Raw genomic sequence first — 25162 nt, 5'->3', positions numbered from 1 at the left:
TCTGTGCCAAATAACGGCCATGTTGGTGTTGGTGAGAGATGTGGTTTATTGAGTGGTTTTACACAAAAGTAAATGGTTCATACTGACTTTCTTGTGCTGCCAACTTATCTTTTAAATTGACAAACATCATATGTCTAAACAGTTTTTTTTTTTAATTTCAAAAAGTGTCTTTCAGCATTAACCACCGTATATATATTTTTTTTTTCTCCAAAATAAGGTCCAGTGGGGGACCCAGAATTGGCAGGGGCTTCACCATGTGAATCGGACTCAGGTGACATCACTTGAGGACATTTATCAGGCTTCACACAGCAGGAGACACAAAAGGTTTTCTCTTATGCAGTAGAGCTCCACAAGACCCATCACCAGACTGTGATGTTTAAAATCAGTGGAAGTTCCCTTTGATTATGTACACACAGCGTTTGTTCTTAGATCTTCTTCAGGCATACTTTTTGTGACAAGGACTTTTAAACAAATAAGCTACATTCTTCGTAACATGTGAGAATGTTGCTGATCAGGGGCGGAGCCAGAATTTTTTACATGGGGTGGCCAAAGGGTGGCCAGGGCAATCGAAGGGGTGGCCATGCTGTGACCAATTAAGGCGGGGGGGTCCGGGGGTCCTCCCCCGTAAAAATTTTAAATTAGCTAGTTTTGATTTCCTATATTCTGGTGTATTTGGTGGCCTATCTGGTGCCATGTAGTATTCATTCAATTAGGTCCAACTCATGAACAAAATCCAAGAAAATCCAAGGTAAGAAATCAATGTATTCATTTATTATATGTAGCATAAGCATATAGATACTTTCTACAATAAAAGGAAAATACATGTATACTGAACTCATACCACATGTTAACACTTTCTACATGTTATTGTCCATCATATGTACTGTTGAAACTAAATCTCTTGAGTTCTGAGCTCTTGTTTGAGATAGACTTTAAGTGAAATTGTAACATACTTATTTAACATAAAGGTGCTTTCTGCAGTAAAAAGAAAATACATGTATACTGAACTCATACATATACCACATGTTTCTACATTTATACTGAACTCATACATATACAGTACCACATCTTTCTACATGTTGAGATGTTTTTCATTACATGTACAGTACAAACTACATCTCTGAGTTACAAGCTATTGTTTGGGATATTCTAAGAGAGTCCATGAGAGGTGGTGTGTGTGTGTGTGTGTGAGTCAGAGAGAGTGAGAATATGTTGCAAGTAGGTGAGGTGTAGTACATGAGTTGTGTATGTGAGACAGATGATGTGTGTTGCATATATATGTATATATTTAAAGTTGTATTCTGCGGCTGGTGTGAGAAAAATGATTCACAAACTCATCCAAGTTTAGGGAGTTTGATCGTCTAGACTCCACATTGAGTACACCCAAGTTGTTCAATCTTTGGTCACCCATCGTTGACCTCAAGTATGTTTTAATGAGTTTAAGTGCAGAAAAACTTCTTTCACAAGAAGCTGTGCTCACTGGGAGGGTGACTGCAATTTTGTACAACCTAAATAGTTCATGAAAAATTTCGCTATTAGGCTCCAGCAATTTCGTCATATCAAGTATGCTTGAAGGCATTTCAATGCCTGCTTGGACTTTTCTGTCCAGTATGCGCTTAAACTGATGTAGTTCATGTGTCAAATCTTCTGCATTGCAGCCATAAAGTGCTGCAAATGGAAGCAGTGCTTCTTCATCAAAGAAGTGATTACTTTTGGGGTTTAAGGCTTCAATTCCATGCATTACAGTACAACTTGGCTTTGAAAACCTCCGCTCAATCTCATTTAGCATTACATCTATTATTTGGTAAAAGATGCCAATTCTGAAAGTGTCCACGTTTTTCTCAGAACGCCCACCGACAGTGGACGTTACATGTGCATGGTCCAGCCTTTGACTAAGCAAAGTTCTTCTCTTCATGGGTTCTATGTCAATGTTGCATGCTTGTGCCATAGCAATCACAGTTCTCCATAACCCCTCAAAGTATTCTTCACTTCTAAAGCTTTTAAGGGTGTCTACTAGTGCCTCCACCAGAGAGACTACTGCGCCGAGATCAAGATTTTTGCACTGAAGTGCATCCGAAAGGCATTTCGCCTCTCCAAAAAGTTTGCAAATTGTGACCAGAAGCGCAACAAACTGTATATCTATCAAGGCCAGGAGACTACGCGCCTCAATAGATCGGTCCCCACTTTCACTGGCTTCTAGTTCTTCAAGAATGCAGATAATGGCTGGGAGCCTATCAAGAATAGTTTGGCACGCTTTTTGTCTACAGGCCCAGCGTGTGTCACTCAATTTTTGCAATTCCCTTGGTGGCGTCCCTTCAAACAATCGTTTCTGCATATTCAGCCACTTTGGGTGAACGTATGACCCTGACATGAAGTTATACAATTTTTGCACGACAGTAAAGAAATTGTCAACTTCCGGAATAATTTTAACAGTGTCCACAAGCACTAGGTTTAAACAATGGGCGTTACAATGGACATAAAAGGCTTTATTTGCCAACTCCTTCAGCCGAGCCTGAACACCACTGTTTTTGCCACGCATAACCGACGCACCATCATACGCCTGCCCAACCAAATTTTCTCTGTATTCCAGGCCGTAGCGCTCAAGTATACTGACTATCCTTTTGGTCAATTCAGCAGCATCAAGCTGTTCCAAAGCCTCAAAATGCAAAAAGCTTTCTTTTATCTCCCCATTATAATAGTAGCGTAGTACAATTGACATCTGTTCTTTCTTTGCGATGTCTTTGGTCTCATCTGCTAAAAGGGCAAAAAACTGACTGTCCTTCACTTCCTTTATAATTGAGGAGCGCACCATTTCTGCTAATATATCTAGCACTTCATTTTGTATCTGATGTGAGGTGTATTTGGCATTGTGCATCCCACTCAGTTTCTTCTCAACTACTGGGTCGTGGTTTGCAAGAAGCTGCAAAATGGCCAAAAAGTTTCCTTGGTTATTATCCTCATCACTCTCTCTATGCCCTCGTTGAGCAATATTTTGCGTGGCAGTTAACAATAACACTTCAGCAACACTTTTTATATAATGGCGATTTTCCTTTACTAACTCTCCGACACAGTGTGATAGTGTATTTATCAGAGTTTCCTCCGGACCTTTTGTCTGGTAGTTACACCAAGCTAACATTGCATTAATATGCAACTGAGATTTGGCATGTGTAGCAAAGCCACTATCACAGTACATTGCTTTCTTCCAATTTTTATAGCCTTTGTCTGTGAAAGTAGTGTCTACGTTGGGAAGGCTAAAGTGCCTACAGGCGTAACAATAAACAGCGTCCTTGGACTGGGAGTATTCAATCCATGTGTACAGACCATACCACGAAGGACTGAAATTTCTTTGTCTTGCACCGAAGGCTGTTCTTGGGTACTCTTTCAGCTGGGGTTGGGTAGGTGGGTCTGATCTTGATCTGGATATGTCTAAAACAAGAAAAATAACCATAACCCATCATCTCACATGTCACCAAACATTTCCATATACATTATGTATTCTTGCACAGACATGAATGTGATTTATACCTGCAGGGGGCCCACTGAACCCAGGGTTGGTGTTCGGCTGCCTCGTCTGTTGGCATCGTCTGTTGGCATCTGTCAGTTTAACCACACAACATAAAATAATATTGGAACTTAGTGATGTCAAGTTTGTATAATACTCCTAGCAATGCTGCATGCAATCTGATCACTGATTGTAATGCTAAACAGTAATCAACAGTGGTGGTGGGGATACTGCTTACCTTGCGAAGTGCCTTGAGTGGGTTGTGTTACTGGATCAATGACTGAAATGCAACAGTTTACAGAAACAGAAAGTTTTAGTGATACAGTACACAGGTACATCAGATACACTGTGCATCATAACATAATGATGTCTGTAAAAAACATAAATCTACACACAACGTACAATGATGACCGTAAGTGTGTGGTACCTTGGGATCCATTTCCAAATGAAATCCTGCTGCTGTCTGACTTATCCTGCTCTGTTATCTCATCCTGCACATCCTCAACACTGTCCCCTTTGTCTCTGCTGGATGTCTGTCTGTCTGAATCTGTCTTCTCTGTATGACATGGGTACATCATATACACTATAACAGGTGAGGCCTGTAAAAAGCATAACTCTACACACAATATACGATGATAGCAGTGCTAGTGTGTGTGGTACCTTGGGATCCATTTCCAGATGAAATCCTGCTGCTGTCTGACTTATCCTGCTCTGTTATCTCATCCTGCACATCCTCAACACTGTCCCTTCTGTCTTTGATGCATGTCTGTTTACTACTAGTACACTGGCTGAAATAGTGTGTGATTTTTCTTTTCATGTTTCCTGACAGAAAAGAACATAAATGCATCAACCACATTGCTGCATAAGAGTTTAGCAAAAGGGATAACGTGTTGGTTGCATCTGACCATTCAATAAAAAAAAATTGCTGTGAGAGTTGTTTAGCCTAATGGCTGAGTGAGTACTGATGTGACATCTCGTCTCAAGTTAGACCAATGACTGAAAGTGACCACGTTCAAATTAAGCACACTGAGACGTTCGGGCACACCAGCACTTTTGGGCAGACACATTCATTCAAAACAGGGAGAACGGTCAAACTCGAGATGCTATCGCTAGTAACTTATGTGCAAGCTAACGTTACCGACGATTGTTAGCAGAAATACAACAATGGATCAATCAAAAATGGTTGTGACGTTATGCACAGTAGACTACAATTAATTTGTGAGCCTTTACCTACCCTAATCTACTAGCTAGATGTTTTTGATTGAGTTAGTTGTGAAAGGACTTTGTGAAAGCCACAGTTAGCAAAATGAGAAAATTTCATGTCCAAAAACATGGAGAAATAACTTACCTCCAAATCTCACGGCCCTGGTTCATGGGTAGGTTGTGTTGTCGGACTTGGACATGACTTCGACTGACTCCTCCACCAGTTGCTGCTACACGAGGCACGTTCGTTTCAGAGAGGTTGAGAAAACAGCTTGTGGGTGTTACAGCAAAATGGGTCCCACCGGGAAACAAATCAGCGGAACTAAAATCTCGCGGCCGGAACCAAAATTCTCCGAGACATATAATTTATTTTAAAATTATTCTCCGGCCGTGGGGTGGCCAAGGCGGGGCCAGGGCGTGGTCAGGGGTGGCCAGGGCCACCCCTGGCCCCCCCGTAACTCCGCCCATGTTGCTGATCAAAAATCTTTAATCTCTTTTCAGATGTGAAAAATATTCCGCTCGTCTGTTGTTGTCCACAGTTTCAACATGGGGAGTTTCTACTTTACTGAATATATAAGGTAGTGGCAGGCCCCACCTGGTGGGAGGGTAAATTGGGCTTATTCAGGCTGGGATCTGGGGAGTCTGCAGGCCCTTGTTGCGGTCCTGTTTTCAAAATGTAACGGGGTACGTTGTTCAGCTGCTGCTGACGGTAAGAGCTGTAGAATGATTAATTTAACAGTAAGACCTTTGATATGAGCTACTGTAGCATCAAGGGTGCAGAAAATGATAAATAAAATGAGAAACTGGGGGATTGTTACAGTAACTTTTAGTTCCAAGCTGATCATATGTTGTGAAGCTTCATGTGACAACAGCTTTAAAGAAAGTAACTGTCAGGCTGAAATTAGTTAAATTATTACAGGGCCCATTAATGATGGGGGCAATTTAGAGGACAACAGGAGGTTGATTAAATAATTACTGTAATAGCTTTAAGTTTTGCTTCAGCGTTGAGAGAATCCAGCTCAGCAGAGACATAGCTATTTGATTATTTGCTACGATTGCTTCCACTTTTAGATTTGCCAGAAGCACAGCCTTAGAGTGGAGGGGAACAAACCGCTGTGTGATTGCTTTGTGTGACTGTTGCCACATGGAATAGTGGGTATTATTTCAAGCTTGCCAGAGGCACAGACATACCCCAGCTCATGGAAACTGATTGCTCTTTGATCGCTTCATGTGATTGCTGTCACCAGAAAACACTGGCTTTGATACTAACTCTTGCTGGGGAGGCGTGTGAAAAGTTGTCATAAGGCTGAACCCCTTTTTCCAAGACAGCTGCGTGGATTTATCACAAAATTGTGCAGTGATACACACTAGACACATCAACTATGACTGTAAATTTATTGCTCAACTTATTGTTTAGTGTTTAGAATAGTGAAGAATGCACACAACACTCTTTTGGAGCCATTTATTGCCCGAAACATGACAGCCTGAAGACCTTTGACCCATCGCGCCGTCTTGTGTCATGATTGTAATGCAGATGGCATAATTCAAAGCATATTAATTGATACTCTGCAATGAAGTGTGAAGGAGGAGAAAATCTCTTCGGCATTCAACCCCAGAGCCATTCAGTATGCAGCAAGCGAAGTGCTGGTTTCATCAGTTTTGTTAACTCTCATGCAGGCTTTCCCCATTGGCCTCACTGTACTTGCTCTTGCCATTTTGTTCTCTTACTAATTATGACCATATTCTCACTGACACTTCATCACTGGCCCCTGAGGTCCTGTTCTTTCCCGCTCGTTGGTAGTTGTGTTTGGGCTGATCAGCGAGCCTCTCGGTGTCACAGGAGCTTGTGTGTCTAATAGAGCTGGAAAGAAAGGGCTTCAGCTCGTTCCTCTGTGCAGTTCTGAGTGACGTGTGTGAGTTTTCTCCAACTCATTCATTACTGAACGTGCTTGGTGACCAGAGACACACTGTTAGCTGTGTACAGTCATCGCTTTAGAGGAGATACATGCTCTGCAGGTTGTCATGTCATCATTGTGAAACGGAATGCAACAGATGCAAATGCAAAATGCGACTGTTGGAAGCCTGAATCATTATGGAAAAAAGTAACCGATTAATCACCCAGTCCTGGTGTTTATGACTTGTGTGCACCAGTGCAGTTATGAATGCCCCCCGTGACATTTTGTCACTTGCCTGTGATGGTTTAGTGGTCACAACAGGAGTGTGATATTTTCTAATAAGTAAACTTTGGTTCCATTTCAGAAAGGGCCTCCTCTTCTTCTCTTTACGCTGTGTGGCTCCAAGGATTGCTCTGTAAGGTTGTCATGATTCCACAGTCTTAAACTTCACTAAATCTCTGTTACCTGCAAACAATGCTGATACAGAACAAGTCACTGAAAGCATCAAGTTTGAAATAGTGGTAATAATAATGTTAATGTATGTGCAGCCTTGATTGTAGATTTGTGTGTTTTAAAGCTTTGGCATTTTCAATACTATTGAAGCGGATGCCATTTAGTTGTTAACTCGTGCTATGGACAAAGTATCCAAGTATTAATATTTTGACAACCTTATTGCACATTGCCATCATCAGTGGACTGAAATCTGTTCACTGGGATAACAATTTTCTAGACGAAACAGTCTTCAGATGATGGCTCCGAATGACTTGAATTTTCCCTGAGTGGCAGGGCAACCTTTCCTTCAGGTCTTTGGTTTATCACAATTACATCTAGAACTGTTGATAAATCCGACATCTGTTGGAGGAAAAACTCTATGCAATAAGGACAGTTGACTTCCACTAAAATGTACAGTCTAACAGAAGGCCTTTGTAATGTAGAACAGTTTGCAGCACAGCCTTGGCTCTGTTTTCTGAAATATCCTGTAATGATTATGTGAGAATAGCTTGGACTAGGTTTTCTTCAATATAAAACATTAGTGTCCCCTTCCAGCTTAGTTTACAAGAGATATCAAAACACCTGTAATACTGGGCAGCTCATACCAACCATAATGGATGGACAGACACTACAGCTTATTTTTAGACTGATTTATGATTTCGTAGTCAGTAATAGGCCAAGTCAGTTCCAGTCTGACAATCAGGGGATTAAATCATTTAGTGCTTCAAGATTATATGCAAACAGAAAAAATGGCAAATCGTTATTGGATTTCAAGAAGGATTCAGAATCATGACACAGAACATGACATTAAAGCACTGAGCAAAGAAATAAGACCACGACAGGATACAGTCACAGTTATAGAATCTGTCATGCATTAAAGGATATTGAAGCGAAACCGCAAAAGTTGAGCTATCGTCCTCAGGTGAAGGAAACATGATCGTACTGCTCTGAATACTTGGTTGTTAAAGAAGAGGTTTGAGTCAAATGTAATAAAGTTTCTAGTATTGAAAGAGGGAATAAAACACCTGATTTCATTTGTCAGTATCAGATAGCTGGACTCTTTATGAGTTTTACTGTGCTGGAAATCTCAACTGACAGACCCAGGAGCAAATAGAAATGTGATGCATTTTTATCACTAGGAGCAGAAGGAAGCCTCCTACTGTGGGGGGCCTTGCTCAGGTGCACACAATTCAGAGTGGGAGATTAAGACTTACTGCAAACTCATTCCAAAAAGAGCTGAAATGAGTTATAAAACCAAAACTTGCTGCAGCTGAAATGTCCAGACCCTCTCCCTGATGCAGGAACAGGATCAAAGTGAAAGCAGTTTTTTCCAAGGCTTTCTGTGGATGTCACTCATGATTCCAGGCTGTGGTGAAGCTTGAATTATTGTCTGGACATGATGTCATTTGACAGCATTAAATCTGATTAGTTTATTTTGTAGAAAAACTGAAAAATAAACCTGACAGTTTGCTGCTTTATGTGCTGGACTATTTCTCGGCACTGAGCAGTTCCCAGGGAACCAGCTGAAAGTCGAGGAAAACGCCGCTCCCAGGCAAGAAATACGCACACATAACCCATGTACACGGCCTGCCTGGAGGAAGATTTTGTTTCCTCGGGCTTGCTCTTTTTCCAACCTTCTGCTGAACTAATCTGGTTGGTTGTTCCATCTTCATATTTGTCATATGAGAGAGTTATTAATCTTCATGTTTAACTGTCTGCAAGAGAGTACTGAAGTATATTACCCAAATGTCAATTTATTCAGTCCTCAAGATGAAATTCAGGTAGGCAGCTAGGTAAAACACAGAGCACGCAAACATAAGCATCAAAGATGAGAAACACATAAAGAAGTTCTCTTCCAGCACATGTCAGAACAGGAAGTCACACAGCTGTTGTGCAGCTCATATGTGGAGAGACCATTGAACATGTGCTTCTTTCTGACTGTGAGGACTAAAAACTGTTAATCTGGGTTTGTGAAAGTAAGCCATCACGTGTGGATCTTTGGTTTTGTATGTCTTAATCTTAACTGTCACATCTCAGCTGTGACTGGGCTGAATTCTTTCTTGTCTCACTATTCTCAAGAATAACTGGATAACAATTAGAGATGTCTCTAGTTCATCATACTAAGGCCGATCTGGGCAGATGGTCATGGATCAGTATTGGCTGAAATAAACCTTATCAAATCCCTTTCAGTCCTTTTTCATTATACAGCAGTATGTGTTGTTACCTTAACCTGTTTTTTTAAAGCTGCCCTCCTTTACCATAACTGGGCCACACAGTTCAGCATTTCACACACACATGTGAATGAGAACAAGTGAGCAATTGTGAAAAACAAAAAGTATTAAAAACAAAAAATGCTTGGGGACACCAGTGAGAGTTTTGGCACTTGGACTGGCAAAATATCAGCTCAAGATTCTCTAAGCTTCAGCACTAATGAGTCCCCTCTCTCTTCCTTATTAACAAACGGTAGCGTAGCAGCTCTTCATTCATTCTTTTCTCGGTACAAAAGGATAAACATCACAGGCAGCAGGTCACATCATGTGTTGTTAATTAATGTCAATTCTGTGAGTAACCTCAAAAAACTTTGTCTGTTCTCTGATTTGTGTTCTTTCTGCAGTTGGTGCCTGTGCTCAGCTGAACATCATTTGTGAAGGAACACAACCGTAGAATCGAATGTTTTTGTAGTTCCAATAACTCAGCGGAGAGACACATCTTTTCTCAATTCACAGTTCAACTTTCATGCTTATCATATAAGCAGTTTAAGCTAATAAACACAATAGTTTTAAACAACAGCCTCTGGTAAATTTTGTCAACATTTAGCAGTTACAGCTGTTCATTGTGCCACATGCATATTTAATCATTGCTGCATATCTTGATGCATAAGTGTCTGGACTTGGTTTTGGCAGACCTGATATTAATGGAATCAGACCGTTAATTATCTCAATGTGAACATCCCTTCTCTTCAGGAAATGTTTACTGAGTTGTGGTGTTGTATAAAGTACCCAAAAGTCATACTTAAATAAAAGTAAAAGTAAAGTTATTAGTTCAAACTTTCAATAAGGCTACAATATTAGCATCTACATTATCAGTATTTTCTGTTCTTTATCAGATTGCTGATAAAATAGATAGATGTAAAAATGCATGAGTGTGGCTTTGATGGAGCACCCAAGAACCCAAAAATTCATCAAATAAATGTAGTGGAGTAAAAAGTACCGTATTTGACTCCAAAATGAAGTGGGGTAAAAGTATAAAGTAGCAAAAATGGAAATACTCAAGTAAAGTCCAAGTACCTCAAAACTGTACTTTAGTACAGCACTTGAGTAAATGTGATTAGTTACATTCTGTTGCTTTGAGAATTAGTATTACTAAACTGATTAGTAATGAAATGAAGAACGTTTTGTGCTTGTTTACCCTTCTTCATCTTGCTTGGTGAGCAGAGCCCAGATCAGTGATGTATCATGTTCACATTAATGCAGTTATAGCTCTATATTTAAACAACAAGCCAACAGGGACAAGTGTGTGGCTAACTTTACCTCCCTGCTTCTGTTTTCCATCACATGTGCTTCTTTTCTTTCCCAGCCTCCACCTTGTCTCTGAACCCAACCATCCTTTTCTAAACTCACATCATTCTCTTTATTACACTGTGCTGTGAAGGCCACTGTGCACATTAGTCAACATAACAGTGCTGGCCAGATGCATTTTTACATTCTTCTCCTCTTCTGTCTGCTTTTTCCCCCTGCAACTCCCTGTCTTGTAGTCTCATCTTTCACCCTCACTGGCTTTTTCTGTGTTTGTTCTCTCTCTTCCATCATCCCCCTCCCCTCCTTCCCTTCCCCCTCCCTCTGTTGCTTCTTCTCTTAATTCGGCCTTACATCCTATCTATTTAAGGAAGAAAGCATCATCTGCTGGGAAACTGCTGGGCTGGGTGGGGAGATTTGGCTGAATGGCATAGCAAGTCCCCAGATGCCCCGTGGTGGCTCATGCTGCAAAGGAAGGCAGGAAGAGAGAGAGCAATGCACTGTGGCAGATAGACAGATATGGACAGGGCATCCGCATGAATAAAAGAAAGCAACCGTTTAAAGTCATGGAGGGTGGACAGAGGAGAAGATTTACGAGGGAAACAGGGGGAATAGAATAAAGAAGCAGTGTGCTGAGCGCCACCTCTGCTGCGCCCTGTCCTGCTGTGACAGCCTGGTTCTGCAGGACTGCTGCTGGCCATGAATTCTGTGCAAGAATCCTGCACATACATACACACCAACAGCAAAACAGCTGCTTTTTGTGTGACTGTGGAAGAATCCATTACTTATATAAACGGTATTTTGGTGTTGATGGGGCCGTCAGTGTACAAATATCTAAAATGAATATCTGAGTTGAAGTTTGAAGATAATTTTTTTGTAAAATTGGGGTGTGTTCACTTTCAGTTTTACCACCAATTAAACGAAACACGTGTTACACTATTGGCTTGTCTGATTGTTAGGTCGCAGGTACTTCTTGCCTCACTTGACAGTGGATGAATGTGGAATTGCCACTCCTTTCCCAGGTCTCAGCAGTTTAATGGGTATGTTTGATTACAAAAACTACAAAAATAACATCTGTGTTGTAATGAACTAGAATTATGTATAAAGATTTATAGCAAGTATTTCTAATGTGAGAAAAATGAGGAGCAAAAATCATAGAGAGGTAAAAAGTCAGTTAGCAGAGGGAAGCAATTACTGAACAAATTGATGCTCAGATTATAACAGCGCTGTTGTGCCAGATGGGTGTGGTTTACAAACCATTTAAATTCTGTACACAAAACAGTTTATCCAGCTCGTGTCTGCATGAATCGACAGATAGTGTGGTAAAAATAGTACCATGTGTATTCACAGAGCGACTAACAAAAGAGAGTGAGACGCAGGCGTTTGTGTAAATCGAGCAGTTATGGAGAAACATTATCATTCATCTGGAGTTGTTCTGCTGTGTTCACCAGCTTGTGTGACTATCCGTCTGCCTGCTGTTTGGCGCTGAGAGGGCAGTGTGCAGTGTATTTTTAGAGCTTCTTTACTGATAACAGCTGCCAGCTGTGTCTGAATGACTGAACCAAAACGCTAATGTTGTTAGCTGGACAGCTAAACAATGAGCTCGCCACGAAGCTCTTGGAGGGAGCTTGAGATGATTGTTCTGTTAGTTCATCAGTACGTGTGACCCTTTGCACGTTGTTATATCTATTATAGCAATTTAAATATATAATATACCACTAATATAGTTTACTTAAAAGATGATTTTGAATTTCTTGTTTGAATCCTGGGTGGACCTCAAAAATTATGTATTTAGAAAGAAGATCAATTTGTGGCGGCACGGTGGTTCAGTGGTTAGCACTGTCGCCTCATAGCAAGAGGGTTCCAGGTTCGAATCCCGGTCTGGGCCCTTCTATGCGGAGTTTGCATGTTCTCCCTGTGCCTGCGTGGGTTTTCTCCGGGTACTCCGGCTTCCTCCCACAATACCAAAAACATGCACATTAGGTTAATTGGCTACTCTAAATTGCCCCTAGGTGTGAGTGTGAGAGTGTGTGGTTGTCTGTCTTTGTGTGTTGGCCCTGCGATTGACTGGTGACCAGTCCAGGGTGAACCCCGCCTCTCGCCCGTAGTCAGCTGGGATTGGCTCCAGCTCCCCCGCGACCCTGACAGATAAGAGGTATAGAAAATGGATGGATAGATGGATCAATTTGTGACTATTCTTGGTAGAAGTATACTGTTTCTTGTTTCAAACTAAGTAGACAGTAAATTCTTTGATTGCTTGCTGGTGGTACATTATATAGAAAATATCTAGACACATCTCTTCAGGGTTGGACTTGGTTTCTTACTTCCAAGGGAAGGGAAATCTTCATGCTTCAGCATAACATTCAACATAACATTTTGGACAATGCTATGCTTCCAACTTTGTGGCAACAGTTTGTTGAAGAACAGAGATTCCGCAACAAGATATCGTGGAAAGCCTTCGCAGAAGAGTGGAAGCTGGTATAGCTGCAAAGCTGTCTTTGTATGTAGATGCCATTAAAGTCCCTGTTGGTGTAATGGTCAGTTGGCCAGGTACATTTGTCTATACAAGGTATTTGTCCTATACATAGACCACAGTTATTTCGTTTATAAAATAAAACAGTAGTTCAATTACACAAATTGTTTTAGCTGAATTTATAAAAAATAGCAGCATTTTCAGTCACCCTGACAATATTGGTAAAATAAATAAATAAATAAATAATAATAAAAAAAAAAAATCACAATTTTTTTCTCATAATGCATTGCCCTAATTTTGATTCTATGCTTACAAATTGCACGTGGGAAAGACCTTTAGGTTTGACCTGAAAAATACTTGCATATTGCCTTTTTTGTGAGAACATGGGGCGGCACGGCGGTGCAGTGGTTAGCACTGTCGCCTCATAGCAAGAGGGTTCCAGGTTCGAATCCCAGAACCTGGGATTTGCATGTTCTCCCTGTGCCAGCGTGGGTTTTCTCCGGGTACTCCGGCTTCTTCCCACAATACCAAAAACATGCACATTAGGTTAATTGGCTACTCTACATTGCCCCTGGTGTGAGTGTGAGAGTGTGTGGTTGTTTGTCTTTGTGTGTTGGCCCTGCGATTGACTGGCGACCAGTCCAGGGTGAACCCCGCCTCTCGCCCGTAGTCAGCTGGCGACCCTGATGGATAAGCAGCATAGAAAATGGATGGATGTGAGAACATGACATTAATCAAAACAATATAAAACTGTCAATCAAGGGATGCTTCATCACTAGTTACCTACCACAACCTGAAGATGGGCGCCGCTCGTTTTGCTCATTTCATAAATAGCTGCTATGTGGCTTTTGAGTGTGTGAATTCAACAGCAGAAGCTTTTCAGGTCTATACAGTAACCTTACATTCAAATGTCATATATGCTTGGTTTTGTCTTTGGTTGTCACGAGACCATTATAACTATGTCATGAATAATTCCTTTGACCTCAGCTGCAGTGGGACAATTTGAACTTTTCATTAAGATTTCATTCATTGTCGTGAGGCCAGCTTGACGACAGGAAGTGCAGTACCAAGGGGATTTACGGAGTTTCCTGATGGACAGATTACTTTAGCTAAAGTAACCTCTAACTGTGTTCTATGTATTCCCTTTCATCAAACTGGCCTCTGTCGGTCTCGGAGGCCAGTTTGGCAATAGGAGCACTACTGGTTACTGTAATTCCAATTTATATTCGTAACAAGTCTCTTTCTAGCTTCCTGTTTTTACAGGAAACACATAAATATGCTGAATCAAATAGCACTCTGCTAGCCAAAACACATATCTAATGAAGCAGAAATCACTCATCCCAGTTTCAATTTTCACCTCATTTTTAGTCTGACCTTGTGTAGAAGATCTCATCCCTTTTCTTTTCTGTTTGTTTTTTTAGTTGTTTAAATCTTGTTTCCAGGCAACCCTGGAGTGAGTGGCGGCTTCTGCTGATGTATCTGTGTGTATGTGTACAGCAGCCCTGCTCTCTGCGAGGAGACGTGTCCACTGCTGCACTGTTGAGTCTCAGCCCAATCCGACCCACTTCATAGTTTCCTTTGGTCGCTTAGCGAAAGACCTTGTCTCCATTTTTCTCACACCCTCTCTTGACTTTTGCAATGTCAGAGTGCTTTTCTTGCATCTCTCAAGTCAAATCTAACATGTCCATGGAACAGAGCAGTGCACTGCTGAGTTCTCAGAAAAGACTTTACTCTCTCTTCTAGCTGCAGGAAGGTGCGTCACTCAATATTACTCCACGAGGAGGCCGTTAAAATGAAAAAGATCAGTTCATTTCAGTTTTATACAAAAACAAGAGAGAAGCAGAGGTAAAAGTGATGTTAAGTGTTATGAATAATGTGAATATTAATAATATTCAAGAATTTAAATGTATTTTTTTATGTGCCTCGATACAAAAATGCTGTATTGCAAGAATAAAGTGCACAGCTGCAGGACACTGTACCCTCCATCTCTAGGGATTTGAAGAAAGAATCAAACCTACCCAGCATCCCCCCTGTTCCAATTAAACCAGTCAAGCATTATCTCCAGCCTTTTGTGTGTGTGTGTGTGTGTGTGTGTGTGAACTCTGACCCCAACCCAGTTGTAGATTAAAACTCAAGGCTGGCATTACCAACTAAACAGATGGACTCTAAACATGACAGGCTGGTGTAACATGGACACATAGAGTGGATGGTGCATTACAGCATTTTGTACATTCAAAGTTAAACACATGGCCGTCACTTTTTCAGAAAATCTCATTCCATGCTGAACCAGCCAGTAAGAAGTGTTCCTGAGCCCATGCAAAGTCATTTATATAGTCATATGTTTGGCAACGTGGTGAACCTCATTATAAATCATCACCTACAGTCATAATAAATCACCTACATAATTACAGAAAACAAATACACTGAATGGCTGTTAAAGAAAAAACTACTAAGACCATGAATACTAGAAAAATGGGGGTTTTAGGGGGGGTTCAGTATTATATATGTTGTGGGCAGTATCAGTGGTACATTAGCGCAGTTCAGTTGGGCCCTGGTGCAGGGTCTTGTCAGACTGGGCCTTCTGGGTATTAATTAGAACAAGTGTGAGGATTTACTGTATTGAAGGAAAAGGTCATGTTGTTAGTGGAGGTTAGTGTAAGATATCAGTGCTGTGTTTCAGAGTTTATGGTGATGGATGACATCATTGGTGGAGATACAGTACTGGTAGGGAAACTGGTAGGTCATAGAGTCAGGGAGTGAGGGTTGGTGGGTGTGTATAGCTAGTGACAGTCAATCCCATTAGAGGATCTCTTAAAATATCTGTTTGCAGACCTCTACAAGATGATTTGGAAGAACGAAAATGCAGGTAGTTACACTGTAAAATGTGTACTGTAACTGTTGTATTATAGCACAAGATCATGATCATTATATAACAAGACAAGGAGGTCAAAGCTAGAATTTTTTTAACTAGTAGCAAGTTGTAAACACAACGCTTGTAAGTTATCAGCTTTTAAAGATGTTGTAGCGAATACTGCAGTCACAATTTCTTCAAAGAATAAGGCTTATAAAATCAAATATGTAATTATCAGATTTATTTTTTTAAAATATTGGTTGGATTATAGTTTTCAAAAACATGAAACCCAAACATTGCAGAATTAATTGAATTAACACGTCTGGACTTTCTGGCATGATTGTAACCTTCATTAGCTGTCACAGGCTTCAGTGAGAGGTGTGCTACAGTATCAGCTTGTCAACCATCTGTGACTGTGGACATTTTAAAGGCTAATGTAGCTGACACATTATTTGATGTGACTTCTGTGGAATGCAGAGCATGAGCAGTGTTAGTATGTAGTATCTATATATCTAATTTTACTCATTTTTCTTACCTATTTTTGGTAGCAGGGACAAAGAGAATTTCACTGCACATTGTACTGTGTATGATTGTGTGTGTGTGACAAATAAAGCGATCTTGATCTTGATCTTGAACTTGATCTAGTGTCTGGGAAGTGACCATGATATAGTCTTGAACCTAAAGTTCACAAGTTGACTGTTTTTTTTGACTTTTCTAAAGCCGTTAAGTTCCTTTTGTTGAAATGTCTCTCAGTTTCACTCTGTGTAGACGTTGAAATGATTTACTGTGTTCTATCCAGTAAGTTCATCCAAAAGACAGTCACTGTAATCATAGATAAAATTATTGTATCATTAGTGTTCTTTGTTTGGAAGAGAGACATTTATTTTCATTTTAGAAGTTTCTCCTAGCAACTGTTGTCCATCAGGGAGGGAGAAAACAAAAGTGAGAGCCAGGGAAAGAGGATTAGATCCAGAAGATTAAATGGTGCGGATTGAAGTGAAACAAACAACATATAACACCACCAGTCTTGAATGTGTCCGTGTGGTCACGGCATCAGTGACGTAGTTGTTTTATCAGTTCGTATGGCCAGCCTTCACCCTTAATGATGTCACTGGGGCTGTCTATGTGGAGATGGGTAGTGGAGCGACTGATTGGACAGTTAACCTCAGGGGCATCTGAGCCAACTGGGCCTGCTGTTCCTCTTAGTAGAACTGATGGAAAATGTGCGCTAGAGAGAAACGCTTTCATTTGGTCTGCCCGGCAGACAGTGTGCGTTGGTATAATTCCCATGCAAACACATTTTTCTTTGCTCTTACGTGCCTCATTGATCGAGACCATCCTTTTCCTTTGCTTTCTGTTTCTCACCAGTTTTTTCTTTCTGTTTTTCTTTTTCCTTCCAGTATTTTTATTCAGTCACATCTTTTAGCAGCCATTCCTTTATTATCCTTTTTTTTTTTTACTCTTCCTTCATCTTGTTCTTTTAAGTAAATTGTGACTACTTTGCAATTTGCAATCAGTCTTTTGCTCACATCTCTTCCATGCTCGTCTCTGTCTGTCTTTGAACATCGCCTCTGCTGTCGTTGTATTTCAGTCATAATACAGTATGATTGAACTGTATGTGTGCATGTGGCTCTCTTCTATCTGCTTTTCTGCATGGGCTTTCTCAGTGCATGTGTATACATTAAATGATTTTTTCACACTGGTTGTCCTGATCTCTATTGAAATTCGTCACCCCGTGTTTACAGTGACTGGTTCTTGTATTGAATCCCAGTCTAGTGGTGAGTCAGGCTTTATGAAGAAGAGAAGACTGAGCCAGAACCCATTCACCTTTCTATAAACAGCACTGTACCTGTGGAGGTTTGACAAAGGCACAACTTTGTTATTTAAAGAAACATGCTGCTCATACTTTTCAGTGGTAAGGGTGACACAATGTCTGCCTTTTTCCCTGTGTCATTCATGCCTAGTTTATAATTCTTTTTTAGGTCATTAAATAATTGAATGTAGCCATTTAGAGATCTGTGTGTACAGAAACATCCTGGTCTCGCCACATGTTGTATGAATAACACATTGATGGCTTAAGTTATTTTGTGTGTTCTTAAAGTGCATTTTTTGCTATACATATGTCATTTACCACCATTTAACACATTAAGCTTTTCTCATGTCACTATAGGCGAAAATGTCTGGGTTTATGGAAATATTTCCCTCATAGGTGCTTATCCTGAACAATCCTAACAGTTTGCCACAGAGGAAATGGTACGTGGCACCATGCTGACGCTGTCAGTCTGACACTGTATTTTGCAGTATATTTGATCATCCTTTCAGTGAAACACAATAAACTATCAGCTCTCATTTGTCTGCACCACTTATGAAAGTGAGTGTCTAGAAAAATGTCGTAATTATACAGTGGCTGCTTGTTACATGCATTACTTGTAATAGATATTCTCATCATGTTTGTCTTGTACTGATGCCACATCACAAAACCTTTTTTCCAACTCATTATGTCTTGTTCCGTTGTTGCCCAGAGGAGCACAGGAAGATTAGTTCACTGGAGTACCTTAGTGAGTTTTTGGGAATCTCAATTCTGTGTCACTTGGCAGCCACAGGATTGCCTCAGCAAAACAGTTATTGCCAATCTGTTTTAGCCAGCTCAGAATATTGGTATTATTGTGTTAGTGCACCGCTGGAATACACTGAAATGGATTGCTTAGAGTTATAGAAATAGCTGGAATGACAATCCTAAAAATGTAGCGTTCTGTCAAACCCTCCTGGTGGCTTAATAGGGATGATTCACTCTGCAACATTGGGATCCAATTTAACACTTCAGAGAGTATTAACAGCTCAACATAAATGTTTTCAACATGGCCCCACAGGAAATAATCTCTAAGTTTCCTAGAGGCTTTTTATGCGGATTGTAGTATATAGTTTTCATGTAAGATCCCAAATGAAGATGCTGAATTCAGCTGTATAGGCTCACACTGCAGTGAGAGCTGGCTCTGCACAGAGCTCAGCATTTATCATTATTGTACATGGTAGCACCTAGCACCTAGCCCCCCACTTACCACCACCACCATCATCCTACGCTGAAGGCCCATTCCCTCAGGCTTGTGGGTATTAATTATAATTTAATTCATTTTGTGACGCTTAGGATTTTATTGTTACAAGATGCGATGTTTGATATACAATTAACCCTTAATCTGTTATGAAAAATCAAAAACAAAATAATTCATCAAATAAAGATTTCAGCGATGTCCATGCAAAATCCCAAGTATCCTGAAGAGCATAATCCTCAATATGATTTAATCAGTTGCAGAAGAGACATGTAATTTGTGTGTACACAACATCTAATTGATGTAAAGAAATGAATAAACAATGTTAATGTATGTCATATATCATGTATGATTTCCTCCTTTTCCTTTAGCACCACCATGAGGTTAACACATGTGATTTTGCGTGATATGTGCTTGACAACTGTTGGATTCATTTACATGAAATGTGGATAGCCTACAGACATTCATGCTCATCTCAGGATGAATTTAAAATTTAGTGCTATCATTAGGTCAACATTGTAAGTCCTTGATAAAATACCTCCAACCTTAATGACATTTTCATCACTTTACCATGCTAACATTGTAAAAATGCCATTGGCATGGTAGCACTATCACTATGAGCATGTAAACGTACTGCCGTTAGCATTTAGCTCAAAGTGTGATTTCTATGGTCACTATGATGGAGTTGAACTGTGGCAGCTGGAAAAAGTTCTTTATCAACCAGACGGCAGTAGCATATAGTTGTATACCTTCGTTTTACTGTTGCTGCCTGTCTCATAATCATGGCTGCAGTACATTAGGAAACAGTGGAGGCAGTGGTGGCAAATGTTTTCCATATGAAAATTATTTTAGTTTTCTGACTTATTTAGCAATTGGATCAGATGGTTTTCATGATGGCTTAAACACGTCTCGTCTTGCACGTAAATTATACTTCATTAACACAAAATACATTGTCTCCCTAATCCCACTGGAGGAATTCTCCAATGTTCTGGATGTACCTAGCATGCACAATACCTATTCCGTTTTCCATACAGACTGACACACACACACGCACACACACACTCACACACACAGACTAAGCCTCTGCAGCAGTCTCAGAAAGCCAGCCACCGTATAAATGTTCAGACATGGTTGAATTACCGACACAAGATCTGTGTGAGCCCCAGTGTATTTTTCCCCTCTCATCATCTTATTTGATCAAAAGTCCTGCAGTCTGAGAGGACTGAATCTGTTGTACCAATTTATGCACCCCGGAAAGGAAACAAACTTGATGCCTGCATGATTTTTACAGAAAAGACTGAAATCTGTAACGTAGCATGATATTTATGCTGCGTTCTTTGGTCCTGATCTGCCAGGAATATTTTGGGCTAAACATCTGATCTAGCTTTCTAAATGCAGATGAACATGAATGTGTGTATTTGCATGTAAATCTGCAGCTTTCTTGTCAGCTAGGCTCAGCTACTCTTTGACAATTGCGCTCATCATAAAATTTTGTTATCATATAGCGATGGGAAAGATGGTCCAAATCCTGTAATTCTGTTCAGGTAAGAGGTTTTCTTTCAAAATACTGCATTATTGGCTAAAGCTTTGACAGTTCACCTATTAGCAATCATCAGTGCAACTTTACATTTTGAGTTTATATATTTAATCATTCAACACGTGGGTATACTAATTGATTTAAAGTCCCAAAATCTAAAATTAAAACTTTACTGTATCTGTAAATTCTGTGCTGTCTGACATCACAGAATGTCAGGCAGCACAAGCACCTCTTAAGACTTTCTTCCAAAAAACAAATTAGTCGACCAGCTGACGTTTTGCTAAAGTCCTCACTGGCAATCATAGATTATCTACTGTAATCAGGAAGACCAAGCTTTAAATTCCTCCATGACCAGGAGGCGATGTGTTGAGAGTGACACGTAGCCTATACGGCTATATGGCTTTGGAGAGTGTTGTTCTTCCCTAACCTTTCCAAAAGCAAAACAGCAAAATTGTAAAGTATGTAGGCTGCAAATGTTATCATGCTTGGCACTCAAGTATTAGTAGGAAAGTCAAGCATATTGATAGCTGGCTAACTACATTATTTTGTGTGATTACAGAATACAGTAGAAAAAGCCCTATTTAGATCTTATTTTTTATGTATACTAATCATTTGGGTTAACTAGCTACTCAGGAAAAAGAAGAATAATGATAGAATTAGTAGATCCCAGCTGAGACATGTAATTGGTTCCAGTCTAAACGATATTATGGTGTGTATGTGGCCATCACATTTTGTGTGCCCTCGAGCAATGCACCTAACCCCCCAACTGCTCCCCAGCGGCCTGAAACGGCAGCCCACTGCTCCTGTGTGTTTCACTGCATGTTGCATGTGTGGGTTCAATCAGTGATGGCTTAAATGCAGAGGAGAATTTCGGTGTATGTCAAAAATACACTGACAATAAAGTTTGAAGTTTAAGTTTTTTTAAAAGCAGCTGGGAAACAGAAAAAAAAGGAAAATCTAAAGAAAGTAATGAAGCAAGGGTGAAGGATGTGGAAGCGGGGAACCAGAACACAATGCACGTCAGATTTAAATTATGGATGACAGGCAGCATTGAGCTTTCAGACCGAATCTGGGAGGCAGCAAGCAGCAGGGATGGAAGAAAAGAGCAAAGACATCTTAGACTTTTTGAGGGTGTGTGTACTGACTAAAACTTTTTGCAAGTACAACAACAAACGATGGTTTACAGCTAAACTCAGGCAACATTGTCAGGCATATGCTGGTAGCTTCATTGATAGGTTTTCAGTGAACAAACCTGCGTTGGTACGGAAAAGCTTGCAGGACATCACTAATTATAGGAAACGAGGTTTGATAAGATGACATTCACGGTCCTCCCCTTCCTGTCTGAAAGCCTTTTTTGATTGTCTCGTCCCCGTGTTTTACACAGATCTTCAATCAGACCATTGGAGCTGTGTGAAGTCCCCTCCTCCGCAATCATCTCAGTCCCTGAGAAGCTTCCATCACAGGACTCAATGACTACCAGCCCACCGCCGTAACCTTTGGGGTCATGAAATCCTTTAAGCGAGTGGTGTTGACCCACCTGGACACCACAGGCTCCCTCTGCAGTTTGCCTACTGAGCAAACAGCAAGGCTCGACGGTGTGAGTGCTTCACTCACAGTTGTCCCTAAAATGAGATATGTGTGAAATGGAAAAATAATTTACAATAGGCTGTAAGTTAATGTTTGGTAAGAGCAGTGTACTGGTACCTCCTGAATAGAGTAGTGCATAATGCATATGTGGTTAAGTGTGTGAGAGAGAGCGAGTGACAAAAAAGTGACAATGAATTTGGAGTAGAAAATAAACTTGAACGTGGTAAGTAAGAATCAGTTTCAGCCTTGGAGGAAAACATCCCCCCTGTGCTTTCCAACACAAATGTTGCAGTGTTTGTTGGTCAGCTGGTCTAGTTTGTTACTGTTGAGGTTCATGTTAGTCTCTGGGTGATGACTCTGGTGAAGGTTCACATTATACATCTGGCTTGTCTTATAAAATGTAACTATTCAGACATATAACTACCAATATAACCCTGGCATGTGTGTGCTGTCGTTTCTCCACTTGCTTCTAACTCCCCTGTCTTAACCCTTTAATCGTTGAGTTCAGCATTTTTTGTTCAGTCAGCATCATGTTATCAACTGACATTTACAAAATGAATTTTCCCCAGAGGCCTAATGCTCCTAGTTGAACCATTAAACCCAGCTGTACATAGATATGGATACATACATGCCCCGTCATATTCACGTCCTTCATGTACATAAAGTAACCTCTAGCCTTCAGTGTTCTGTAACTTCCAGTATTTATTCCAGCACTCTTTTCGCTCTACACCGTTCCACTATTGTACTTGTTTATAATCGATAGTGTGTAAATGCACTTGTATGTAGACACTGTATACTGATATTCGTTGTTTCTTTATATGTAGGCCTAGATGCCTTTCATATATATCTATATTCTCACCTTCTTATGTGTACAGAATAGTTAAATGAATGCAGTAAAATTTGTTCAGTTTTGTTGTCCATGCTCTTAGCTGAATGTATATGTCTGTGTAAGTAAATTGGGAGAAATGAAAAACGGGAGTTAAATTCCTTGTATACGAACAAATACTTGGTCAGTAAGGCTGATTCTGGTTCTGATAGGAAGTGAAGCTACAGTGTCTTTAACGAATTTGGGTTTGGGGGCAACTGAACTTATTCCTCTGTGCATCAGAAAACAGCCTTCATGATGAAATGGGGGGAGAAAATTAAAAGGCTTTTAAGTTTTGAGGAGCACAGCAGAACAAGCAAGCAGCTGCTGCGATAACGCGTCTGTCTCAACACACTTCACAGTTTCTGCATGGAGAGGCTCTACAGCTCTGAGCTGTGGGAAGTGAAACATAAACATATTTGACCTTTTTGTTATACAAGATGTCTCAAGAGTTTGGCTCACTTCCTGTTCAGAGATGAGATCTGCTCATGGTCTGTCTTAAGAGTGTCTGAGAAGTGAGTCTTGTCTGCAGTGCTGCACGTGCAACATAATATTTCAGGTATTATAATGTCTAATGCTTCTCTAACCGCATTTGGGAACTATTTTACATGGTTCAGTTCATTTGTGGTAACTCGGCTGTGTCATTTAAGTGACAGTCTAAAGGCTGGGAAGGTTTAAAATGAAATAATTACCTTGTTTCCTAGACTTCTTTCTTCAGGCAGCATGGTGGCCCAGTGCTTAGCACTGTAGCCTCACAGTTAACAGGTGACTCCAAGTTTGTTGCAGTGGTTTTGTTACTCTTAGGGTGGAATTATGCATTTTGTGTGTCACCAAAAAAGTGTAAAAAAAAAAAAGTGTCCCAAAAAAACTAAAGAAGGCTGTAGACTTATGAACACAAAGTGGAAGACACAAGTGAGCACATGCAACCAGGTGGATATCCCACATCTTGAATTATGTTGAACAGGTTAGGCTGTGTTGAATATGAACAGCTTCTTCAAAGGACTTGAGTTTGTGACTTTTTCCTCGGTACAAGAAGAGATACATCAAGGCTTTGTAAAGAGTTCATTATACTGTTCTCACTGGATTATTGCAGTGCATCTGACGACCCCTCTATCTATTTCTATCTATTTTTGAAATTGGCAGGTTATGTACTTGTCTTTCAAGCACTCTCTTTTTATTCTTCACACAATACTTACCTTCTTATGTGTACAACCATGTTCAGACACATTAATGCTTTTGAGGAAGGACTGTTCAAAACGGTGCACCTTTATTCTCATTTAATCCATTATTTCCATGTGCCAGCTGGTAAAAGCTATGAATGCTTTCAGATGTGGTTGAACACCAGGCAACTGGCATGTTTTGAGAAAACCTTGGCTTAAATCCTCTGCAGTCAATAGCTTGACCTTTATCAGATGAGAAAAACAACTTATATCTATCCATGTTTTCCATCTCTCCTTCAGCTTTGACAACAGAGGACCAAAGTCTGAGAGGCAGCTGGTTCCTAAAGTGCTTTTCCAATTCTGTATTCTCAGATATTAAAAATGATATCCTCAGAGGTTGAAAAATAAGATTTCCCAAAAAATGTCATGTTTTTATTTAGGTTAACAGTTTGATCATTTAGTAACAAACCATGGCATAATATTGCAGTATTCATCTATCGCTGACCAATAATTTAAAATTGTATTGTTGCACAGACTTGTACATTTGACATTTTATCAAAGAACAAGATATTTTGTAATGGAGTTGTTGATCATTTGGACTGATGGTTTAATCAAGGAGGTTTCATGCAGCTCCAGGTCACAGAGGTGCTCCAACTGTGAGTCATGCAACATGGGACATCTTTATTGTGACACTGTGGAATGTAACTATGATGCTTAGCTTGTTAAGTTGAACATGAAAATCAGAGCACAGTGGAAAGGTACTGAATCTCAATTCAAGAGACCCATAGACACACTACATACATGCACAAAGTAGATTAGTTTCATTATACATCCATCAGCCACAATCCGATGCCGGTGACCATACCCCCCAGAGATCCTGTGTCCCTTCCCCTGACAAATCAGAGCTGTTTTGGCAGCACAAGGGGGGCCTACAAAATATTAAGGAGATGGTTACTAATGCTATGGCTGATCGGTGTGTGGTGCCATGCTTCAATACTTTAATGTACCTCTATAAAAACAAAAGGCACAGCTGTT

The 25162-nt window shown here is 40.3% G+C and overlaps 2 protein-coding genes across 3 annotated transcripts in view; one reads left to right on the top strand and one right to left on the bottom strand.

Annotated features, from left to right (window-relative positions):
• Positions 1-25162, top strand: part of LOC124063371 (kelch domain-containing protein 8B-like) — a 156152-nt gene that overhangs the window by 5749 nt on the left and 125241 nt on the right. The window lies entirely within an intron of this gene.
• On the bottom strand, positions 519-5151 carry LOC124063370 (zinc finger MYM-type protein 1-like). Its single transcript, XM_046396969.1, has 4 exons — positions 4851-5151; positions 3741-3782; positions 3526-3594; positions 519-3426 (listed from the first exon to the last, which is right to left on the bottom strand). The coding sequence occupies exon 4, from the start codon at positions 3191-3193 to the stop codon at positions 1289-1291; it is 1905 nt and encodes a 634-aa protein (XP_046252925.1). The 5' UTR covers positions 3194-3426; positions 3526-3594; positions 3741-3782; positions 4851-5151; the 3' UTR covers positions 519-1288.

This window comes from Scatophagus argus, chromosome 8, assembly GCF_020382885.2.
Source record: "Scatophagus argus isolate fScaArg1 chromosome 8, fScaArg1.pri, whole genome shotgun sequence".
In the NCBI taxonomy this organism is placed as follows: Eukaryota; Metazoa; Chordata; class Actinopteri; family Scatophagidae; genus Scatophagus; species Scatophagus argus.
Note: the sequence above shows the minus strand (reverse complement) of the source record. Positions and strands in the feature narration are given on the sequence as shown.

Excerpts from the sequence above, each read along its gene's own strand:
- LOC124063370 (XM_046396969.1), bottom strand. The coding sequence starts at position 3,193 with ATGTACTGTGATAGTGGCTTTGCTACACATGCCAAATCTCAGTTGCAT.